A 17,420-nucleotide genomic window follows, 5' to 3' on the forward strand; every position below is an offset into this window, starting at 1 on the left:
GAGAGAAGTTCGCTTTCACTTCACATCTCATCTCTGCCTTGCGACTTCGCTACCACCAATTGTCTCCATTCCTTCGACTCCGCCCACTTCTTAGGACAACCGCTTTTTGAGTGAAGGGAAACGTGTGAATTTGGGAGTTTGTCGCGGGTGACCGACTCCTCTCACTGGTCACTCGACGTCGAAAGGATGGGTAAAACGACTCGACGTAACGAACCTACTCTCCCGAAAGGTCGAGCGAAAACCCGTTCCGACAAGCCCAAAGTTCGTCACTCTCTCCCTTTCCTTTCTTCTCCTTTGTCATGACCTCACACCTTTTCCCTCGTTCCAGTTGATCTCTGACCCTTCATTGGAAGAGCGTACCCTGACACAACAACTCCGATCCTCTGGACTCTACGCCGCAAACATCCTAGGAGATGGGAACTGTCTCTTCCGAGCTCTCTCAGATCAACTCTATGGAACTCCTTCGCAGCATTTACAGTTGAGAAAGGAGATTTGTGGGTTCTTGAAGGAGGAGAAGGAGAGGTTTAGGGTCTTTATCGACGAGGACGAGTATAAAGGTGGGTGGGATGGGTACGTAAACGAAATGAATCAACCAGGTAAACTACAGTTCACTCTCTCTCTCCGGTGTGTGGAGGAGGAAACTGATGAGACGATGAGAGTGGGTAGGTACATATGGAACGAATATCGAACTGTCAGCGTTCGTTCAATTGTATCAAAGGTCGATAAAGATTTTTCAACCGGGTTTGGTTTACGTGATGCAACCTGAACCCTCTACCTCCAGCTCTCCCTCTTCTTCATCCTCTCGACCACCACCACCTCCAGCAGCTTCATCAATAGACGATATGGGCGGAAAGATGAGTGCGAGGGAGAAACGAGCGAAAGCAAGGGAAGAGAAATCGAAACTTTCTACGAATCCTCTCAAGGCGGCGAAAGGGAAAGGAAAGGAGAAAGCTTTACTCGAACCACCACCACCCTCGACAGACGACCAGGAAGAGGAAGAGTTGGGACCATTATGTATAGTGTACCACTCGTGGGAACATTATTCGAGTTTGAGAAATCTGAAAGGACCTCATACTGGACACCCTCAGTTGAGAATCGTACGTCATACGTCTGTTCTCATCTGTCTTTTCCAAAGTGCTTGGGGACTGATAAAGTTTCGTGTCTTGATGTACAGGCTCGACCAAACTCGCCTTCGATAGTCGAACATCTTCCCTCGAACGAAGCTTCTCCTCCACCACCTCCTGAAGTCGAAGAAGAAGAAGACGTCGAGATGTCTCCACCTCCGCCTCCACCTTCGACCTCGAACGAGAAAGATCACGATAAAGAATCCGAATCGACCTCCCTAGCCATCTCTCGACGTTCTTCTTCCGCTTCGAAACCTCTCAAGAAACCCTCTATCGAGATCACCGTCCCCTCTTCTTCGACGCGCCAACGACGCAGTACTCGTCTCTCTTCCTGTCTCACCGATCAATCAGATTCTCCCTCGAACGATTCCACCTCACCTCGAAACACTGCCAGTAATAAACGAGATCGATCCTCCCCACTCGTGAACCTTCATGACCTCGACCACGATTCTTCTCGACGGAATCAGAGGCAGTATAGAGGTGATTCACCGGCGCTGACGAATAGTTCGAGTGGGACTTCTACAACGAACCGAACGGCGACGACGACTAGCAGTAGTAGCTCTAGTAAATCTGTGACGACCCGAGGAGGAGGAGATGATGGGAGTGCGACATCTCTCGAATTAGCCACCGCGAAAGAACCGAATGACGCGCAAGCGGAAGAGGAGGACGAGGATGAAAGCGGAAACGATTCCGATCAAGACGTCGTCACTCTCCTTCGGCCCCCATCTCTCTCAAAGTCAAATACATCTTCGTCTACCTCAACGCCTCGCGACTCTGTCCCTCTCCCTCCCTCTTCTTCGGCGTCACCGGACTCTTCTCGAGCTCAATCCCCTCTTCCGTCTTCTACTGAAGCGTCTTCTTCTGTTTCGCCTGAGAAACCAGACTCCACTCGCGCAGCTTCTGGTAAAGCGGGAGGAAAGCGAGATGGGATGATGACGAGTCGGCAGAAGAAAGAATTGAACAGAGCTCGTCGAATGGAACGGAGAAAACAACCCACTCGAATGAAAACGGCGACACCCGCTGAGGAAGGAAGGACTTTGAGAAGCGGGAAACGAACGGTATTAGGAGGTGGTGGTGGTGGTGGTGGGAAAAAGAAGAGTGGGGAGGATGAGGAGGGTTTAGGAGGGAAGGTGAGGGAATTGTACATCTAAGGAAACGCAGATTTCCCTAAGATGATCAGTTCCCTCTCTTCTTGAACCCACCGGACTCATACTTTCGCCGACCTTCTCGCAACCCATTCTCTCGACTGTTCTTACTCGTGCTCTCGTTCCTTTCCCGTTTTGTTGTCGTTTCCTCTTATTCTCTCCCCTCTATTGCCTTTTTCCCTCGTTTTCGCTTACTCTCGCAACCCACTTCCTTCGTTTTACGTTCCTTAACCACTTGTTTCTCGTCCTCGTTCTAACTCGTTTGCAGCTTCTTTCTCTCGTGTTGTTTTTAGATACTTTTCTTGTTTTTCTTCTTCGTTTTTGCAAAGTACTACTCGTTCCTACCGCAGACCAGTCTATACGTCATAAAACACGCAACAAGAGACGACAGACCGCAGACTTTGATTCGCGTGAGTCGAGCAACGCGGAATCGAGAAATGAAAATCGTGGATCTACTTCTCCCAATCTTGACGAGGTTACGCTTATAAACAGACCTACTTTACCTCGACGCGATCTCGCACTTGTCTTGTCGAGTGTAAGGGGTCCAGCGTCGCCGCAGGAGAACTTCCACGAGAGGAAGGAAAAACGTCGATGTTTTGAAACAATATGTATATTCCGAAAAGACAATGAATGAACGAGTATAGCTCGAATGAATGATCGAGATGAGACTTGTATTGGGTATAAAGCGTAAGTCGCGAGGCGTAGAGATTAAAGGTAGGTCTCCCGAAAGAGAGTTCAGTTTCGTGAGCTGGAGATAAGGGGAGCGAGAAAGAGGTCGAAAGGTGAGAGAAAGAGAGAGGTCGTGGTGTATAAGTCGTGAAGCAGCCTACTCATCCGAATAGTAAGTAGGAGACCTCGTTTTCGAAGACGTTGTCAACCACAAGAAACGAGACTCTTACTTTTTCCTTTCGGAAGTAAGTCGGAAAGCTTATAGTAGCATATCGCAGCACGCTTCTTCTGCGCAACAACATAAACATGCTCCTGCCTGTGAGGCGATACGGTCATTCACGTCAGCGAGAACTGTCTTCACGGAAAACGAGGTGAATCGAAAAGTTTTCCTCACTAAACAAGCGCAACATCCCGTCGCTGCTCCTCCTCCTTTCCCTCCCTTTTGTGGCTGTTGAACATACACCGGCTGTTCGGTGCAGAACCTCGCCATCAGCTCGTTTTCCGACGACACAGATCTGCAGAGGAACGAGAGATTCGGAACGAACTTGTTGCATTTGACCCTGTTGAGGGTAATATCCCTGAGGCTGCCCGTACTGGGGTTGTTGACCGTAAGCGGCAGGAGGAGGCTGGGGTGGGTAGTAGCCCTGTTCACTCACATCTCAATCGAGGTCAGCTCGCGAAAAGAGATGTGAACAGAGGAGAGATGAACTGACACCTTGAGGTTGCTGAGGATACCCTCCACCGTAGCCACCTTGTTGTTGAGGGGGTGCTCCTCCTCCTCCTCCGTAGTAATCCTGAGAACAGAGACAGAATTAGATTGAGAGATCGGGATGGTCTATTTCAGGCAGACGCAAGCAAAGCCGCGAGAGGACTCACGCGTGCAGCCATATTGATCTAGAGTGAGTGTAGAGCTGGTGAGAGAGAGTCGAGTGCGCAGGAAGGTGTGTGAAGAGAGGGAGAACGTTGATCAAATCTTTCGCACGCAGTAAACGATCGAAACAATCTTCTGCGGCCGATATCTAGATCGGACAGTCGCTCGCAGTCTCACAAGGAAACGTCTCACTAACGAGATGTAATGTGGGAGAAAAGAGCGATTCATTGCAGACACAGGATCCGGAAAAGTCAAAATCTACAGGAAACAGCTTCTTGCATTGGAAATGAGTCTTCGGGTCGGTGACGGGTTACTGATGACGGAGAGAATGTTCGACGTGTTGGTGTCGAATGGTCGGTTCTTGTCGGAGGCGAGATGCTGTAGCAAGAAACGAAAACGGGAAAAGATTAGTTTCTCGTTCCACTTTCTCTTTTCATGCTCGTTCCTTCGCTCGCCCGAACAGCTACATGAGGAAGAGTGTGCAAGGTTCGTAAGGGAGAGTGTGTAGGGTGTGCTCAGTTGAAATGCTAAATAATATCGGTATCGGCAGTGTAAACTCAACAGCGACGAAGAGTGTGTACGACGGAGAAAGAAGACATAAAGCTGTATTTGTGGTTGTCATCGTTGCGGGGAGGTTGCTGGATGCAATGGGGATCGAGAGACTCGCGAGAAAGAACTGAGAGACGTACACGCAAATTCTTGGGATTCTCTCTTTGACAAGCCGACTTGTCGCGGATCGACGACGGACGTGGAGAGTGTGATAGGAATAGGGCATTGCAGCATTGTGAGTCGGAAGGAGGAACAGGATCTACGGAACGAGGGCAGTGGAGCGTGTGGAGTTTTTGCAGAATCGGAAAATCTGTATGAAGGAGAGCGAACGAGTCAGTATCGTTTCCTGTGTAGAATCTGATCTGTCTCTTTCTTCCCATCGTTCCATACACGCATGCAACCCCTCAGTTACCGTTGTAAATAGTCATCATTTCGACCAACCGGGCTGTAACCCCCGTTCCTCCAGCTTGTCAGCTGAAGGGTGTTGAGTCAATGACAGGCAGTGTGAATATTTTGTCATCGCTGGGGCATCCTCCGTCTCTTTTCTCCTCTCTACTCCGATTCGAGAGTTGTTTTCGCTCGAAGAGGTAAAAGGATTCGAAACGTACGAGAGAGAGAGCAGCAGATGCCAGCTTGAAGGGTCGAAGCTGTAGAATCAGAGTCGAAGTCGAGTGGTCGAGAGAAGTAGTGAGAAGAGAGAGAAAAGAAGAGAGACAGTCAAGGGAGCAAACTTGCCTCGTCGAGAATTTCTCCTCTTTTTCTTTCAGCGAAAACGGTTCAAAACATCACACCAGCTTTCGCTCTCGTTCCGACCTGATTCAGATGCTGTGATACTACTCGATTAGTTGCGCCTGGTACCTCCTCCCCTGCGCGCTTGGAGGCAAAGGCTTCTTTGTCGTTTCGGGACTCGACCTTTCTCACTGGCCGCCCTTCGTCGCTTCCCTGCTCTTGCTACCTGTGTACCGTTTTGGCGTAGCTGCTTGTTGAGGTCGTCGATAGTCCTGAAGTACTCCGCAGAGTCGAAGTGGAGCGCTCGATCCCCTTCTTTCTCTTCTCCCCTTCGACAGTTCGCTCCTCTTTCTTTTCTCCTCCATCTTCCCGCCTCCCCAAATCGTTTGATGGCTCGTCCATCCTCCTCAGGCGGTCTCCCACCTCCCGCATTCTACTCACAACCTCACGAATCCTCAATCGGTCATTCGAACTCCCACGCAGGGTTCGCTCAACCCCCTTCTAGAGCGGGTTATGATCGACCAGCATCAGCAGTGGGTACGACTGAGACTGCAGGAGGAGGAGATAGGTACTTACAAGCGGCTCAGGGGATTCAGTTGACGAGGGAAGAGAAACAGGTTTGTTTCAACTCGCGCTCAGTCCCCCAAGTAACCCACTACGTGAACTAACGGGAACTTGTCGATGAAAAGGAAGGATACTACGACCCAGATCTACTCCAATCGAGACCTCGTAACACCACTGCTGCGACTCAAGCTCAACTACAATCGAGACCGAGTTCCCCGCCTGCTACAGTCCCCGCGAGTTCCCTACCTTACGCTTCCCGTACCTGTGAGGAGGAGTCAATCGATCGCAAGGCGAGTAAACCGCAGAGACCTTCCACGTCGCAGGAGGAGAAATCGGGGAAGAAAGTTCGACACAAATCAGAGCAAACCGGTCGTTATCCTTCCCGTCCATCTAAGGAGCCTCGTCACGTTCATGGTAGCCGAGTAGATCGTTCCAAGCGCCGAGGAGGTGGAGGAGGAGAGAAACCTACCTCGAATGCAGCGAGGAGACGACGTAAACAACTCGCCTGGTGGCAGAAACCGAAGACTTTCATCTTTCTCATCGTCTTTCTCCTCGTTGTCGGACTAGCAGTGGGTCTAGGGGTCGGGTTAACGGCAGGAAAGAAGGGAGACGAGAGAAGTCCTGGGAATCCGGGAACGGCGTCGACGGGAGGAGGAAATAGTTCGCAAGGGAATGAGGTGACGATTGCGGGGGTACAACCGAGCGTATCGGTGGCTGCAGCAACGTCACGGGCGCAGCCTACGATATCGATCGCACGGAGGAGTGGAGTCTTCGCGGAGAGGGAAACGGCAGAGGGAGATGAGCGCTTGGAAAGGAGATGGGCAAAGTGGAAATGATCTGTCTTCTATCTCTTCCCTTGGTTCTGATCTAGCTTATTCTAGCTTATTCGCGCTCATGTATGCCCTTTACTGTCTCCTGCTGATCGTTCATGCCGCTGTACTGTCGATTTGTAGCACTTTCACGATTGACTGATCTCACGAATCCATCTCTATTCTTCCGTCACACTCACTCGCTGCCTGACGCGTCTTCGCCGGATGATCTGTACTGCAGTCTGCCACCCCGAGGCACATGCGGGTGGTTGAAATTCTCGAGGCCCGAGGGTAGTCCGAATATCGTTCGCGCTCGGTTCGCTTCAACTCGTCCTTCAAACTTCTACCTCGCTCGTGTCTTCGCGCACGCTCTTCTTTTGACGCTCGATCCTCGCGTAGTCTTCTGAGCTTGAATAGGAGGGGTTCTTGCGTTGGCTTATCAAGCGAATCGGCGACGTTCAACGGTTTCAACGTGGGTATCAGCTTCATCTCGTCTGTCTTGGACCCATCCTTTACCTGCGAACTTCCCTCTACACGTACAAGGCCCAATTACTTCCCCAGATCAAAGCAGGAGAAGAGAATGCAGGCGAATCTGGTCAGAAAGCAACACAAGGTTCAACTCGCCATAGAGAATTCAGGAGCAAGGGCGAAGAGAGGGGAGAGCGGAGCAGCCACTAGGTTCAGCCAGACGCCCACTTTCACAGGTCAATCTCACTCCTCGACGATGGCTTCAACTTGAAAGCTGACCCGGAATCCCTGAGCTTCCAGCCGAATTCGTTTCAGTCTCGAATTCAATGGAATCCTCTCCGCCCGCTTCAAAAGTCACAGGCACGCACCAAGACAAACTGAGAGTATCTCCTGTCAACCTAGCAGGAGGATCAGTTCAATCAATGGTCACTGAGGGAAGTCTCGCGCCTAAAACGAACTAGGCTCTGATCGCTGGCGGCGAGTCTCGTTTCTTTACCCCTTCACGGAACTACAGACGAGATTACTGACGCTGATGACGATCCACAGCGATTGGAGGTGCTTTCGGAGTCCTCCTCGTTGCGCTGCTCGCTTTCTTCACATTCTACCGCATTCGACACCGCTCTTCCTTGCGAGACAGGACGACCGGCGAGAAGCAGACCTTCGACGGAGCGACTGGTGAAGAGGCTCGAATCTCCTTCGCGGCTTCCTCGAGACCCGCATCAGTCTTCTCGAACTCATCGATCGAGGAAATGGAAAAGACGAAGGATCCGACCCACTCACCTGATACCTCACTAGCCTCCGCTTCCCCTTCCTCCTACTCATCTCCGATCTTATTCTGCGGCCAAGCTCCTCAGAACGGCGGCTTCATCCGGGGAGGAGAAGGAGGAGGATTCTCAGCTCATCGAGCGCAACCGTCGATTTCGTCTCCAGCTTCTTCGCATCCTCGCGGTGGATACGCTGCAGCTCTGCACCGAGCTGGAGGTCCTCCGATGAGCTTTTCGCAACCAGGATTCGAAGGGATGTCGAGGAGTACGGGGAGAGTCGTCGCTGAGCCATACGAGGAGAAACGTTATTAGAGTTTCCTATGTTCCTTCCTGTGCTTGTTCAGTCAGTGTATAAGTCTCTGTGAATGATAGACTTCAGTGACCGGAACGACCTCGACTTGAAGAGCAAAGAAGAGAGAAAGTTGCGAAAAAACTTGCGAATCCGAAGATTGCTTTTGATATCGTTGCAAAACGAATACAGACATTTTCTGTGTGCGGAGAATACAACTTGCGGCACCGGTAGCTGACCAAGACGAAGAAGCTCTAGACGATCAACGCGAGCGCCAGTTCGATCCATTTCCGTTTCCATTTCCTCCCATTCCTCCTCCTCCTCGCCCAATGAATCCTCCTCCTCTTCCGGCACCTCCTCCGTATCCTCCCCTCGAGTTGTTGTTCGATCCAAAGTTACTGTTCGAAGGACCAGTAGGAGGAGCGTTTGAACTGTAACCAATCGAACTTCCAGGTCGGGACGAATAGGGCGTTTGGTTTCGAGAACCGTAGTGCGATCCTGGAGCTGAGTTCGAGAGGGGAGGAAAAGGTTGAGGGACAGTCGAAAGAGAGGGAGTCTGAGGTCGAGAAGAAGCTCGCGAGGAAGAAGTTCCGAGGGATTGAGCGTAGCTGTACGACAAGAGACCACCTTAGCTCGCCGTTGTAAGAAGAGCTAAAGAGGAGAAGACGTACGTATTCAGCAAATTGACGACATTCCCAGTCAATTGGTCGAGATCCTTAATTTCTTGTCCACTCAACTCCGTCTCTCCCTTATCAGCGACATCCTCGTCTCCCTCGTCCTCGTCTTCATCGTCCTTGTCGAACTGTCGACCTCGCGGAGGTTGATGTCCCCCTCTCGTCGGTCCACCTCGATTGCCCTGACCTTTCGAGATCGCAACTCCCAATCCTTCGAAGACTCGCAAGAGTGATAGATCGAGGAGTCCCTTGAGACGTTCGACATCATCGAGAACTCCGACGGCACCCATTCCAGCGACGATCGGGAGCCAACCATCGCAGACGAGTCCGTCTCGAACGGGTTGAAGATCGTAAGCACCGAAGAGCATGTAACCTAGGGGATCGAGCTGTTCGCAGCCACGACGAGAACAAGTGATGAGCCCAAGCAAGGCAGTGATGAACAGAAGTCACTCACCTTCGTCGTCGAACGAAGGAAGGTTTGTCCTTCTCCTTTTCCTCCCATCGATCCAGTCTTGCTCTTCTCTCCAAACGCGTAGAGTTGTCTCGAAGAGGTGATCGGGACATCCGCAGCCTTTTCATTCTTACGAGAGTTGACCGACGAAGGGTGGATCGCAGCGGACTGTGAAGTGGCCAATCCAACAACAGATCAGACTCCTTCAAGGGAGATAGAAAGTTTTTGGCTTCGACTCACCTTGTCTTGAATCGTTCTGAACGTCTTCTCACTGATCCTGATCGCGAAATTCGGGGCGACAGCCGTAGCGATCAACGCCGAAAGAAGCGGGAGCGAGTGACCGTTTTGGTTCAAATGAGCAGGAATCGTAACTTGACCTCTTCGACCTCGGAAGAACGGTTGAGGTTGCTGGTTGCCGCCACCCGAAATCTGAAGGACTCCAGCACGGTCGAGGGAAGAAACGAGGTGTTCTTTGATCTTCTGGATCAAGAGGAGAGTTGGTTTCGAAAGGAAATTGTCTCGAGCGAATGCGTTCGCAGCCTACGTCGACCACGCACATTTTGAGTTAGTTCAGTCGATGACTCACAAGAGTGCTCCGACGTACCTGGTAATCTCCTTTTCCTTGCAATTCCCACCAAGCGTTGTAAGCTTGCAAGATCGCAAACGGATCACTCCTAAAGTCTGCCGGTGCCCAGGAATTCTTGACTCGATCGGCTTGTTCCTTCATCAATGGTGGACTCAAGAACGGATCTCGATTCGTCAAGATCGCGGCGAGGGTCAAGGTTTGTTCGAGACAACGGAAGAAGGAACCGAGGAGACAGAGTTTTCCGATTGCGGCTTCGACGGGGAGTTGGAGCAAGACTCGACCAAGAGAAGTGAGTTGTTCGTTCGGATCGATTGCTCCCACGTGGAGGAGAGTTTCGAGAGCGGCTCGGACTCGTTGAGGTTCAGGAGGTTGAATCGTAGAGGACAAAACGTCTAAGACTGACAAGCCGGGGAGCTGAAGACCCGTGACGTGCATCGCAGTCGAGGCGAGATCCGTTCGGAGCTATAGCATCGAAGGTCAGGGTCATGATCTCAAGTAGAAGAGAAAGAAGAGACTAACCATCTCGACCGTTTGATGAATATCCATCGACTTGAACCTCGCGTTACTAACAATTCCGTAATACTCTCCCTTTCGATGACGACCCGCACGACCAGCCCTTTGTAGTACGTTACTCGTCCCGGTCCACGCACTAACCAATTGCGATAACCTCCTTTCGGGATCGTACCTCTTCTCCCTACATTTCGCACTATCGACGACGTAAACGACATCCGGGATCGTGACTGAAGTTTCGGCAATGTTTGTCGAAAGAACGATTCGTCTCACGTTCGGGTTCGAAGGAGGCTCGAAAACGGCTTGTTGCTCCGCGATCGGGATCGTCGAATGAAGAATGTGAAGTTCGAATCGGTTCGAATCGTTGAAATCGAGGTCGAGGAGGGGATACCTTTGACGATCTTGGAGGATGTTTCGAACGGCTTGAATCTCGTCCCAACCGGGGAGGAAGACGAGGACGTGACCTTCGTTTGATTTCGAGAGAACGTGAGCGATGATGAGTGCGAGGAGAGGGTACGGCATGTCGAGATCGTCGATTTCTCCAACGGGTTTACCGGTACGATGATCGATGGGGATAGAAGGGACGAGTTCTCGTTGAAGGTAAGGGACGACAGATTTTTCGTTGAAAACCCATCCTCCTCGATTTTGTGGGAGTCGTTCGTTTTGAAGCATTTGAACAACGTCGTCGAGCCAGAATTTCTCGACGGGGAACGATCGACCTGCGCGTGACGGACTAAGGAGTCAGGACAGTCAGCTAGAGAAGAGATTCAAAAAAAACGAACCGGGAACTTCGACTGTAGGAGCGAGCATTCCACTATCGGGATCTTGGAAGTAGTTCGTGAAGAGAGTAGGATCGATCGTAGCAGACCTATCGAGTGACGGATCTCTCCGACATCAGCATGAGAAGAAAAGCGATGAAGAGAGTTTCGACTCACATGAGAATGACCTTGATTTCCTTTTTCCCAATCTTTCTCCTTTCGTGCAACAACCTCCTCAACACGAACAACAACAAATCGGTATCGACGTCTCGTTCGTGTACTTCATCGACCGCGACGTGCGTCACTCCATCCAAGAAACTATCTCCTTCTTTCATTCCTTCTCCTCCTGCCGCCGTCTTGTCCAAATCCGATTGTAACCTCCTCAAGAATAATCCAGTCGTACAGAACATGATCGATCCATCCTTCTTCGGTAATTTCGATTCGAACCTGACTTGATAACCGACTTGATCTCCCAATACTTGACCACGTTCTTTCGCGACTCGTTCGGCGACACTAATCGCGGCGATCCTCCTGGGTTGAGTACAAACGATGTTGCATTCGGCTCCTTTCCCTTCCGCGATCGCATCGTCGAGAATTAATTGAGGAATTTGAGTAGTTTTTCCCGAACCCGTTGCCGCGAGAACAACGACGACTGGACTGACTGCGATTTTCGAAAGTACTGAAGAAGCGTGAGAAGTGACAGGGAGGGAAGCACGTTGAGTTCGAAGTTTTTCAACCTTGTCATCGGTTTGGTAGGATTGAAGTCGGGACCTCATTTCGAGAGATTTCTTGTCGAGGTATTCCCGTTTCTTCTGTTCGACGACTCGTTTCCCCGCTTCGAACCTTTCCCTTTCCAACTCACTCATCTGATCAACCTTCACTCCATCTGAACCAGCGGCTCCATCCGCGATCGGATCCAAACCCCTTCTCACCCTCAAATATCTTTCCCTTTCTTTCCTCGCCCTCTCTTCCTCTCTCCTCCTCATTTCCTTCCCCTTCACGACCAACTCACTCTCTCCAGCTTCTCCGACCGCCTCGGCAACCTGTACTTCAATCTCCTCGTCCCTGACGACAAACTCGACACTCGCGGCAACAACTCCCTTTTCAACCTTCTTCTCCCTCTTCTTCTCCTCCCAACTATTCCACAATTCCGGATCCATCTCGGTTAAATAGTTCGCCGTATCGAGGTAAGCGATCTTCGTCGCGAGATCTTTTCGTCGAGAAGTTCCCATCCCGATTCGAGATCCCAAAACCGACAAGGTCGCTCGCCAGGTTGAAACTCCACGTTGTCGAGTTGGTTGAGAGCTGTAGGAGAGGTCAGGTCGCGGGAATTGGAATTTGTTACCTATCGATGTTACTCGAGAGGATCAGCGAGGAGAACGTGAGGAGAGAAGGAAGAGGGAACTTGCAGTAGAAATCCATAAACAATCTCGCTTCGGCCAAATCGATCCTCTGTCCATTCGATAACGTAACAGTTTTCCCATCGTTTCCTCCTCCTGGTGGTATCGTATGCGTCGTCGTCGTTGTTGCTCCGTTCGATCCAGGGGGAGGGAAAGGGGTCGGTAATTGAGTCGAAGATTGGCCGTAAGAAGCTGAAGAAGCTGAATTGAACGCGTTCGAATAACCAGAAGTGGAAGGAGGTGGTTGAGAGGCGGTATGGAGTGGAGTATGTTGACCTTTCGTTCTAGTCGGTAAATTCGACTAATTCATCGTCGATCTCTCAATCAGCTCCTTTCCCCCATGTACAAAGAGAGAGTGAGAGGGACTGACGGAGGTAAAAAGGTTCCTGGCAGATAGCCTAACGCACGCTTCCAACGCTGCCAGTTTTTCTGCATCTTTCGCACTGATACTCGAATCTCCTGTTCCTACGACCGGTTCAATGATTCCTGGCATTGAAGGAGCTCCATACTGTCTCTGGGGAGGAGGAGGACTCGGGTCCGCTACGATCGTCGACCTAAAACCCTCTCCCGTCAGTAAAACGAGAAATCACCGACTGAGAGAAAATAAGTGGGAATTCACCTCCAAACGCTGACACCATCCACTCGTTTCTTCTCCGTTCGATACGTCACGTCTTCCCCTAACGCTTTCAGATAATTCGCGAGAACTCCTTTCGGGTTCTCGACGTATTTCTGTCCTACTGTCGCCCTTGGATTCCCGGTCAATTGAGGGTAGAGGGATTGAAGGATGTATTCGGTTGAATGGAGGGGTCCTGGAGCGGTCGGTAGATCGGGGGGAGTACGAGCAGAAGAAGGAGCAGAGAACCCTCCTCGAGAAGATCCTCTTGCTCCTCCTCCTCGGGGTCTACCTCGTCCTCGATAACCAGAGTTTGACATTGCTTGATGGTAACTTTCTTGAGGTGGTAAAGGCTGTTGAGATCGTTTGTGTTGATAACTTGAAGAACTTGTCGGAACTGGAGATGAGGCACGTCGCTTCATACACTGTACAGCAGTCGAGTGTAACAGTACTCTTTGTACCGATCGATGAATCTTGTTCTTGCGAGTCCCCCTTTCGAGATTGGGTGACTCTGTCGGTGTGAGGTCGAGCAGAGAGAGCAGTCGACGAATTTCATCAACTTTCCTCTCCCTCAAACGATTCGAGCCCCACCTTCCGTGACCGCCAACTAGAGTACGATCTCAACGATAAGAATAGTGAAGGAAGGATGAACAACCCAAACGGGGGAATCTCTGATCCCCCAATCTCACCATCGACTCCACCACCTGCTTCCTCTCTCCCGCCTTTAGATCCCGAAGTAGAGGAATTATGGTCTTCGAGAGCTCTGTTACTCGTGAGTGCACTCTCTATCAGCCCTCGATTGGGTCGGAATCGGGATTTCGTTGGAGAACACGAACCCTCTCTATCTCGTTCTCCTCGTAAAACTCGTGCTTGAACGGCGAAGCAGATCGTCCCAGTGGATTGTACTCGGCGTCACTCCTGGAGAAGAGCTCAGGATAGATGGAGAATAGCTCTCACTCCTCCACATCCCCACCTACTCCTCTTCCTTCTCTCCCACTGACTCCCTCTCCCTTTTATCCCCCCCCCAGGTTCTCTTCCTTCTCGTCCTCTCGTTCTGGGTCTCGTACTACCTCAAAGTTCGGCGAATTCGTTCAATTCATGAAACTCTCGTCGCAATGTTTGCTGGTACGTCTTCTCTTGCTCCTATCTTCCTCTCTTCCGTCTAGAAGCTGATAAGGAGTGTGAGAGTGTAGGGATGTGCGTGGGAGCGATAGTTCGAGTGGCACCGGGGCATGTCGTACAATCGATGATTGCGTTTAAATCGACAATTCTTTTGAACGTTCTGCTGCCGCCTATTATCCTCAATTCGGGGTATCAACTCAAACAAGTAAATTGTTTCATCTTCTCGGGTTGTTCCTATCTATGCTCTCGCGCTGACTCTAGGGGCTGAGCTGTTTACTAGGAAAATTTCTTCCGAAACTTCGGTGTAATCCTCACTTTCGCTTTCGCCGGAACGTTCATTTCCGCCGTTGCACTCGGGTGCGTCTTCCCCTCCTTTCTCCTCTCTTCTCCCGTCTCTGACCGCCCCAACCTTGCGCGCAGAGTGATCGTCTACCTTTACTCTCTCCTCGGACTCGAAGGACTCTCCTTAACTATCATCGAATGTCTCCTCTTCGGTTCCACCCTTTCCGCTACCGACCCCGTCACGATCCTCGCGATTTTCAATGCGCTTCACGTCGATCCGAAATTGTATTCGGTCATTTTTGGGGAAAGTATTCTGAATGATGCAGTTGCTATCGTCATGTTCGAGTGCGTGCTTCTCTCTCCCGTCTGTCTCCTCTTGGGTCACTGTCAGGAGAAAGAGAAAGGCTAATAAGATCGAGTAAGCGAATAGGACATTGAGTCAATTCCACGGAGAGAAGATCTCGTTGTTTTCGTTCTTCCATGGAGTCGGGATCTTCTTGTTGACTTTTTGTATCTCGATGGCATTGGGAGTTACTTTCGGATTGGCTTGTTCTTTGATGTTGAAACATTCGGAATTAGGTAAGTAGCTATTCCGTCTCTCACTCCTTTCCTCCCTCTTGCTGATCCTGACACGGAGTGGGTGGGTATGACAGGGAGATTCACGGAAATTGAAGCTTGTTTGGTGTTGTTGATCGCTTATACGAGTTATTTCTTCTCCAACGCCTTAACCATGAGTGGTAAGTCCCCTTCTCCCTCCTTTTCCCTTCCTTCTCTCCTCTGACAGTTTCTCCTTCGTGGTAGGTATCGTCTCCCTCCTCTTCTGCGGTATAACTCTCAAACACTACGCCTACCATAACATGTCGCATCGAACTCAGCGAACAACTCGATACATGTTTGGAACGCTCGCACAATTGTCCGAGAATTTCATCTTCATCTACCTCGGACTGAGTTTGTTCACGATGGAAGAATTGGTGTACAAACCCATGTTTATTATCGTCACCGGAGTCAGTACCTCTTCCCTCACTCTCTTGCGAAGGAAGAAACCGTTTCGAGACTGACGAGATTTTCGAGTTGATGTAGATCGCAGTCTGTATAGCTCGATACTGCGCCGTTTTCCCCATCTCCAAACTCCTCAACATCTATTTCCGAGCGCGCGGTTCCCGAACAGACGAGCTCCCGCATTCCTATCAAATGATGTTATTCTGGGCCGGACTTCGCGGTGCCGTCGGAGTAGCCCTCGCCGCAGGAATGAAAGGGGATCATGCTGTCGCTCTTAGAACGACGGTGTTGGTGGCGGTCGTGTTGACGGTAGTGGTGTTTGGGGGAACTATTGGGAGGATGATCGAAATTTTGGGGATTAGAACGGGGGTCGATGAAGGGGAGGAAGGGGACGAGAGCGAGGAAGAAGAACATTGGCAATTTGTGGGGAACGGGGAAGAGGAGGAAGGGAGAAGGTATTCGAAGAAGAGGAGTTTGAGCTTGAGTAAGAATGGGAGTCACGGCAGGAAGGAAAGGGAAAGGGATTGGTCGAATGAAGGAGGGGACGTCTACAGTGTCTCGTCGACGGGAGACTCGCCTTATAGGGATGATTTACCTCTGAGGAGTTCGTCGACATTGAGACTTGGTTCGACGAGAAGAGGGGGAGGAACGCTCGGTTCAGGAGGAGGTCGATTCGGTTCAGTTTCAGCCCCGACTTCCGACTTATCAGCATCTTCATCCGATTCCGATCCGGACATTCTCCCTTCGGCACAATCCGTCCTCGATCTCACTTCTTCTTCCCCGTCTTCCTCATCGTCGAAAACTGTCGAAGGAGGAGGAGGATCCGACAAAGTATGGCGAGATGGACAATGGTTCACCGTTCTCGATGAACGATACCTCCTTCCAGTCTTCTCGAACGCCGTTGCTTCGAGGAAACAATCGGCGAAAAAGAAAATGCTTCAAGCGAAAAGATCGAGTTTTGCGGTTGATCGATCGTCGGGAGACCTTGCAGGAGGAGGGGATGATAGTTTCGAAGGAGGAAGTGGATCACCGTATCTAGGTACAGGGAGTCATCATCAAGTCAACCCCAGTTTCGGGGTAGGTTCTCTTCCCTTCTATCTTTACACACCAAGCTAGTCGCCCTTCTCTCTCTCAGGATATTCTCTCCTCCCTCGTCGCACCCGCCCTTTCTTCCTCCTCCCCGTCTCCAGCTCCCACACCATCTCACCCACTCCATCCAAAACGTCGAGATTCTCTGACTTCTTCCTCCTCAACCGTTCTCGATCTCAACCCTTCCTCAGCAGCTTACGTTTCCCCAAACTCCCCAATGCCTTCACAGGATATTTCTCATGCCATAGGGGCTGAACGAAGACCTTCCAGTTCAATGGCGACAGCAAGGAATCGAAACAGTTTATCGATTTCTGGAACAGGAGTCAATTCATTCGCGAATTCTCCTCTCTCATCACCCGGAACAGGAGGAGGATCGACGACGGGAGGAGGAAGTGGAACCGCAACTCCAGTGCTGCCTTTTTCTTCTTCGTCTGGGACGGGAACGAGGAGGAGTATCAGTAATCAGGGAGGGAATGGGCTACTTGAATTTGATCCGAATGGAGGACCGGGTACGGGTCGGTGACAAGAGAAGAGTTGAGAAGAGTGACTGCTGGAAAAAATGGATAGACTCCGGATGGGGATTTCGCTTGGAGTGGAGTGTCATACATATGATTTGAATGGAATGTACAGATGTAGAAATGTATCAGAGGGAAGGGCTAAGGAGAGAGAGAGGATAGGGGGAAACTTGGTCGATTTTAGCGCATGGGGCGCAGTTTCGAAACTTTCAAACTTGCGCGCGCAGGTCAGTGTCCAAGTCGGGTGATCGTAGTCACTCGACTAGCCGAGATCAACGAGCTTGACTGGCGGTTCTGGTCCCTCCATGCGAGCTGAAGAAAAAAGGGAAAAAAAGAATCTCGACATTTCAGCTTGACTGCGTCTTCGACCCTGGCCTCCCTCTTGTTCGTCTACTCCTCGTGTGGACCTCGATAAAGGATCAGTTAAAAGAGAGAAGACG

At 50.8% G+C, this 17,420-nt stretch overlaps 6 protein-coding genes across 6 annotated transcripts; 3 read left to right on the top strand and 3 right to left on the bottom strand.

Moving 5' to 3' along the window:
- Window positions 1–186: 186 nt before the first annotated feature.
- On the top strand, window positions 187–2,275 carry JCM6883_000750 (OTU domain-containing protein; the record flags this gene model as incomplete). Its single annotated transcript, XM_076634189.1, has 4 exons — window positions 187–261; window positions 329–596; window positions 667–1,097; window positions 1,175–2,275. 4 exons carry the CDS (start codon window positions 187–189, stop codon window positions 2,273–2,275), a joined length of 1,875 nt encoding a protein of 624 aa, XP_076485857.1.
- Window positions 2,276–3,197: 922 nt separating this feature from the next.
- Window positions 3,198–3,826, bottom strand: JCM6883_000751 (uncharacterized protein; the record flags this gene model as incomplete). The annotated part of the gene is made up of 5 exons (XM_076634190.1): window positions 3,198–3,254; window positions 3,333–3,404; window positions 3,484–3,582; window positions 3,652–3,732; window positions 3,815–3,826. The coding sequence occupies 5 exons, from the start codon at window positions 3,824–3,826 to the stop codon at window positions 3,198–3,200; spliced, it is 321 nt and encodes a 106-aa protein (XP_076485858.1).
- A 1,650-nt stretch (window positions 3,827–5,476) lies between these two features.
- JCM6883_000752 (uncharacterized protein) lies at window positions 5,477–8,004 on the top strand (the record flags this gene model as incomplete). Its single annotated transcript, XM_076634191.1, has 3 exons — window positions 5,477–5,704; window positions 5,777–6,311; window positions 7,475–8,004. 3 exons carry the CDS (start codon window positions 5,477–5,479, stop codon window positions 8,002–8,004), a joined length of 1,293 nt encoding a protein of 430 aa, XP_076485859.1.
- Window positions 8,005–8,243: 239 nt separating this feature from the next.
- On the bottom strand, window positions 8,244–12,192 carry JCM6883_000753 (uncharacterized protein; the record flags this gene model as incomplete). The annotated part of the gene is made up of 8 exons (XM_076634192.1): window positions 8,244–8,589; window positions 8,653–9,041; window positions 9,110–9,274; window positions 9,347–9,646; window positions 9,711–10,154; window positions 10,212–10,921; window positions 10,985–11,070; window positions 11,138–12,192. 8 exons carry the CDS (start codon window positions 12,190–12,192, stop codon window positions 8,244–8,246), a joined length of 3,495 nt encoding a protein of 1,164 aa, XP_076485860.1.
- Window positions 12,193–12,301: 109 nt separating this feature from the next.
- JCM6883_000754 (uncharacterized protein) lies at window positions 12,302–13,395 on the bottom strand (the record flags this gene model as incomplete). Its single annotated transcript, XM_076634193.1, has 3 exons — window positions 12,302–12,661; window positions 12,731–12,914; window positions 12,980–13,395. The coding sequence occupies 3 exons, from the start codon at window positions 13,393–13,395 to the stop codon at window positions 12,302–12,304; spliced, it is 960 nt and encodes a 319-aa protein (XP_076485861.1).
- A 224-nt stretch (window positions 13,396–13,619) lies between these two features.
- Window positions 13,620–16,988, top strand: NHX1 (bifunctional K:H/Na:H antiporter NHX1; the record flags this gene model as incomplete). Its single annotated transcript, XM_076634194.1, has 10 exons — window positions 13,620–13,745; window positions 14,002–14,098; window positions 14,167–14,300; window positions 14,376–14,452; window positions 14,516–14,722; window positions 14,808–14,956; window positions 15,031–15,114; window positions 15,179–15,381; window positions 15,458–16,453; window positions 16,512–16,988. The coding sequence occupies 10 exons, from the start codon at window positions 13,620–13,622 to the stop codon at window positions 16,986–16,988; spliced, it is 2,550 nt and encodes an 849-aa protein (XP_076485862.1).
- Between the last annotated feature and the right edge of the window lie 432 nt (window positions 16,989–17,420).

The sequence above is a fragment of the Sporobolomyces salmoneus genome (genome assembly GCF_050403485.1).
Source record: "Sporobolomyces salmoneus JCM6883 DNA, S_salmoneus_JCM6883_v1_ctg53, whole genome shotgun sequence".
Lineage (NCBI taxonomy): Eukaryota > Fungi > Basidiomycota > Microbotryomycetes > Sporidiobolales > Sporidiobolaceae > Sporobolomyces > Sporobolomyces salmoneus.